A 5945-nucleotide genomic window follows, 5' to 3' on the forward strand; every position below is an offset into this window, starting at 1 on the left:
CTGTATGCCTGTGTTCAGCAGCTGCACATTGCTCCGTTTACACACCATTAGCAGGTTTAATTGTGGTGGAGAAAAGGCCTTACACCAACTCACTGTTTACCCTTCAGCTCAGTAGTTGCAGCCTGTTGGCATGGGCAGGACATGGGGCAGATTTAAACAGTGACAATAGGTGATTAGTAGCCTGGTTAAATGTTAAACAATGGTGATCTCCACATTCAGGCTGGTTTAACCAGGCTAGGTGATTAGGGCTCTAGATGTGTGACCTTGGGGTATAATCGTCTTCTTAGTTGATGACATCAGGGCCAATGCAAGGGTGAAACGAGGACTGTTTTGTTTTTGTTTACATTTGTTCACCAATCGGTGGCACTTTAATTTACATTACAGTTTTTTTTTTGTTCTAGAGCATTTAACACAAAATCAGAGGAGGGTCCAGCTGAATATAAGACTGTATCATCTGCATATAAATGGATGAGAGAGCTTCTGTTACGGATCCCCCCGCTACTGATGCTCATTCTGTTCACCAGTTCCTGAGGTTTACGTCACCGGCTTTCTAGGCTTCACTGAACGGGATTCATTACCACCAACCCTGGACTGTCTTGTCTGCTTACACACACCTGGTTCCCATTTCCCCTGACTAGTATGTTATATATGTGCCCTCTGTCTTTGTCGGTTATTGTTCCCATGTCTGTTGGTGGTGTGAGTACCTATGCGTTGGTGTAGCTGTTATGCTGAGTGCTATAGATATTGTGTATTACGGGTATCGTCCCATATCGGTCAACGAAGTTTACCCTCGCTCTTTTGTTTGGGTACAGCCCAGTGTTTTTGTATACATGTTTGTTTTGGGTGTATTAAAAACCCCTATTGTGTATTCCTGCGCCTGTCTCCAAAATCCTTTATACCAGCGTGACAGCTTCCTACTGCTTGAGCTATGTTGTTGATGTAAATTGAGAAGAGCGTGGGGCCTAGGATCGAACCTTGCTGGTACTGGTACTTATTGGTACTGGTACTTACTGGTACTTGACAAAATAGATCTGTTAATTTGTGTATTTAACAGATGGCCTTTTTTCTGAAAACATAATGTTTATTGTGTTGTAAGGTTATGCATTTCTCTAAATCTAATTTCACAGTTGTTACATAATAATCCATAATTAGAGCCTAGAGGGATATTTAGTAATTCAAGTTTAATCTAATATGTGTGTATCCAAATAATGACTTATTCCAATTCAAACGTTATTGGACACAGAAATGGCCAAGCCTGTGTAAACTACACTGGCATCTGACTTCATTGCCATTTTGTCGCAGAAAGGGGATAAAAACACTCCATTCAAGAGCCCATAGGAGCCCCTCAGGACTAGCAGCGCTGCATCTGCCTGTTGGATCAGGGATCAGGGTTTGACTGCATGTTGACCTGTGTGATTGCAGGGCACAAGTTAAGTTGTCCTTTTTCTCTTCCCCTCTCTCTGCCCTCGGACACTAGATAAGGGTTCAGAGGTCAGGGGTTGTCTCTGTATCCACACAGTGGTCAGAGGGTTTGTAGTGGACAATCAGAGGCTCGGCCATCACTGTCCCCATTGAGAGGAAACAAGGGCGTTACTAGACTAGAGGGTCCAGAATGGACCAGTACAAACACATATGGAGCAGCTGTACTGTTGACTTCCTGGCTCGGCACTGAGGTGTTTGTTAAATGAGTACAAATGGTTGCATGGTGTCAATGGAATACCAGGGTTATTTACAATAAGAAGATGGTACTTAATGTGTACTTACTTTTGATAAATTCAAACAAAGTTTATATTTTTTTATTAACAAGTCATTATTAAATAAATAGTTATAATAAATAACATTCACAACTTAATATTAACCAACATAATTTACAAAAAATAAATAATCACAATAGTCTTGACAAAAGATGGTAAAATGATAATCTTTGGTGACATGCTTATTGTACAAAAAGAGCAAGATTAATAAATACTTGAATGGACAGACAACAAAAACTATTCCTGTTATCTGTTCACACAATACAGTCCTACGATTGGAACATATTTCAAAGAGGATTGTCAGTATCATGCAGCTCAATCCTGTCGTCCTAATAAATAGTCAATTAATGCGTATAACAGCAATGTGTCAATCAATGAATGTGGTCATATTGCAGGATTTTGATAAATATTGATTTGCAAATAAGCAAGGTCATAATCAGTCTCATCATAAAATCATCATTTGAAGAAAAGAAAGTCCCCTTTGCATTTTGTAATTAGATTGCAGTCCTTGATGAATTGGACAAGACTATCTTTCCTGAAATGTCTTTCCCAAATAAATGCCCTTAAATGATCCTTTATGGCCTTAATGCATCCTTATTTCTTATTTCAAAACAAAACTTTTTTGATGTGGACATCTTTCCCCACCGACCAGATGAAAATACATGTCTGACATGGAGGGAATACATCCAAGCTACATCCATGCAGATTACAGATTATATTTCACAAGGCTCCCATCTCAATCTATTTAATTCAGCAGGCAGGACATCATCCACAAATATCTTCTGCTTGCCATCACAACCAACACTGTACTCAAGTGTTACAGAACCAAAATGGAGTCTATGAATGGGGGCCTTGTGACAGACAGTTCAATCCAGGGAGTTGTAGATGATCACCCATCAGAGGAAACTGCAGCAAGCACACTACCAGGCCTCGGTGCTGTCACAGCTTGATCCAGGGGAGAGGGCGTCAGTGTCGCTGGCCAGGCCCCAGGTCTGGGAGGAGGAGTGGAGACGCTCCACGTTGCCCCTGAGGAAGGTGAGCAGGGCTGTGGGGGAGTGCGAGGCAGGCTGGCCACTCTGGCTCTCCAGCAGCTGCACCAGGAAGTTGATGTAGCGCATGGCCAGCCGCAGGATCTCGTTCTTGCTCAGCTTCTTCTCTGGTGGGTGGGTGGGGATGAGCTTGCGGAGCTCAGCGAAGGCAGTGTTGACGTTGTGCTGCCGCCAGCGCTCCCGTGTGTTGGTGAACACCTTTCTGGTCATGGTGCTGCTCTCCTGGAGGGAGGAGAAGAGGAGAGCGTTTTAGAGAGAAATGTACACACAATTCAAACTCCCATGGGGCTGTTCTAATAGAAGGCAGGTGTTGTTCAGTAGGGTGCCATTTCTGGCGCAGACCCTAGACAGAAACACTATATGGTGGTATCACATAAAACGTGGCACCAGAGAATCTAAATCTCAACGATAACTGAAATATGACGCATTAACACTGTAATGGTGAGTAATAGATGTAAAATATAGTTTAAGTATGACTAATAGAATGCATTTGACATTGGAATTCAGTTTCATCTTTAGAAGATGAAAAATACCATAATGAAAATAGATGTTTGTGGAAAATGTCTGACCTTCAGTCAATGCATAGAAGATGCTTGTGCTATTGTGTTACGGCATTATTAGCGTACATACAAATAATTACACTTTGGCTGTATTGAAGAACTATCTATTTCTAATATGGTACACTCATGAATATAAACTGATAATCATTTATTTTATCTTAACAACAATAAGGTTTCTTAACATTTCATGAGAAATGTAATTCCACCAATTCCTTACTCCAACAATTCCACAACATGAAATTCAACAGAGGAAAAGCTCAGAGGTAAAAAAAAACCCGAATCCACTTATTGTCCGTGATCTCACCTGTTAAGTGCTTTAGCGTGCAGACAGAGGTATCAGAAGTGTGTACTCCTGCTGCAGTAACCCAGTCCTGTGTATAGTCCGTCCAGTCAGTCCAGCCTTCTCATACTCTCTGTGTGTGAGAGGGAGGGATGGAGAGAGGGATGAGGAGAGAGGGAGGGATGGAGAGAGGGGAAAGGCTAGCGCCCGCTTCTCCCATTTTATAGCAGAGTGAGCCCCTATTGTGTGACGTGTGCTGTCGTTGAGCCTCTCCTTCAGTCTGCTGCATTGTGTGAGGTGTTCAACTCAAGAGAGATGTTTCCAGTCACAGACCGCTGTGTTGGGTGTTCTATTCTGTCTGTAAACAAATAGATGACCAATGGGTTAGACAAATGAGGTTAGGGGTAAACACAAATACTGATATAATATCATACAATAATGTTTAACAATTTGAAAGAGTATTTGGAAACTTTGCTTTCATATCATCCACAACTTTTTGTTGAGTAATTTCTAGGGTTGCAAAGCTACCGGTAATTTACCAAAGCTACTGGAATTTTCAGTAATTTTGGTAATCAACAGAAAATCTATGGCAATCAATCGTAACTTTGGTAATTTGTACTTTAATCACTTTTTTTTTAAAGATATCGATATATAGTATTCATTTTTTATATTTGTATTGTCTATGAGTTTCTATTAGATAGACCATATGGTTCAAGAGAAAATAGCCTAATTAATGAAAAAGCATCAAATCAACAATGCCATTTTTTTTAAATAAACTCTTCCAACGATTGACATTTTTCACAACTGCCACCGGTCCTACGCCAAAACATTGACAACAAACACATATTGATATAGTAAAATTAATAAAACGGTGTAAAAAAAAATGGAAAGCATATTTCATGCTGAAAACTTAGCATTCACTAAATTGATGGTTTATATTAAGGATGTTCACAGCTTTGTCATTCTATTTTCTATTTTAAAATCATCTTATTAAATTATTTCATATATTTGACATGTGATAAGGCCACACAGAGGGCAAGAGATAATTACAGACACCTGTGATAATCTGAGGTACCCAAAAGTGCCACTAGATGTCTTGTGATAGATTACATAAAATCCTTGAAAGATACCAACATTCTGGTAGTTTACTGGTAAACTTAGAACGTTTCCAGTAATATAACATTACTTTGCAACCCTAGTCATTTCATTAAATTATTAATAATGTTTAACACGTAACGTGACTATTAAAGGTTACATTTACGCTTACAAATAAATTCCTATTGTGATGAAACTGAGATGTTTCCCTGCCTGATCCTACCCTTACAATTCTGGACACTTGTTACCTTCTATGGTTAAACATCAACCATGGGTAGCCGGTTCAGTAAAACTTTGATATCGCCCATCCTGCTGCCATTTAATTCACCCTGATTGGGCCAGAAATACCATATCCAGATTGACAGTTTAACAATGTGGGTTTTGTTATGACTATGGTAATCTTGTTGATCCATTCCAGGGGCCACACATAAATTACAAAGTGGAGCATGGGGAACGAGCCAGGTGGGTGCAAGTAGAGTCCTTCCCTGGGTCACAAGCATGAGCGCATGCCAGACCATCTCTCTAAAACCATTCTTCCTCGCCACTCCTCTTCTATATCCCCTCTCTCTGCCTCCCACTTTCAACCTCAGTTTCAGATGTTTTTTTATTTAACGACGTCTAGTTTAACCAATTGCTACTGTTCTTTTTGCATCCTTCAAGTGTTGTTTCAAAGACGCAGCTTTCCATAAAAGTATCTCTGTGTGGAGTAGAAATTTACATAATCCGATTAGGGCCTGGGATTAGCGCTGGGGCCTGGAGAACAGACCCAATGGGGCTGGCCCTGAATTGCTGCCATTCATGGGCCTTGCTGCACTTCTAAGGGGCTGCACCTGCAGTGGTGGGTCCCCACTCCCCTGCTCTCTGCACTCTACTTGGCCTCAGGTCTGCAGACACACTCACAGCAGGCAGCAGGCCCCTTCAGCCAGCCAGCCTGTCCCTCCATCCCCGTCTCATACACACACCAGGGCCGCATTCAGCAGGGCCAGATCGTCTTGTTTTTCCTGTCACGGAGGGTAGTGTGTGGGGATATAAAGCCGAGCAGCTTGACAACCCTGAGGAAAACAACAACATAAAGCCCCTATGGAGAAGTGAGGGAAAATACATTAGTCAGTACAGCAAATGAAGTAAGAGAGCCATACTGTAGTGCTGTCAACATAATAAAAACATCCGTGTAGCTAAAGAAACAACTATGCAGAGACTACAATTA

At 41.2% G+C, this 5945-nt stretch overlaps 1 protein-coding gene across 1 annotated transcript; it reads right to left on the reverse strand.

The window, feature by feature from the left end:
- Positions 1-1780: 1780 nt before the first annotated feature.
- LOC106585373 (T-cell acute lymphocytic leukemia protein 2) lies at positions 1781-3970 on the reverse strand. Its single transcript, XM_014171507.2, has 2 exons — positions 3668-3970; positions 1781-3025 (listed from the first exon to the last, which is right to left on the reverse strand). The coding sequence occupies exon 2, from the start codon at positions 3011-3013 to the stop codon at positions 2675-2677; it is 339 nt and encodes a 112-aa protein (XP_014026982.1). The 5' UTR covers positions 3014-3025; positions 3668-3970; the 3' UTR covers positions 1781-2674.
- Between the last annotated feature and the right edge of the window lie 1975 nt (positions 3971-5945).

This window comes from Salmo salar, chromosome ssa24 (assembly GCF_905237065.1).
Source record: "Salmo salar chromosome ssa24, Ssal_v3.1, whole genome shotgun sequence".
Taxonomy (NCBI): domain Eukaryota; kingdom Metazoa; phylum Chordata; class Actinopteri; order Salmoniformes; family Salmonidae; genus Salmo; species Salmo salar.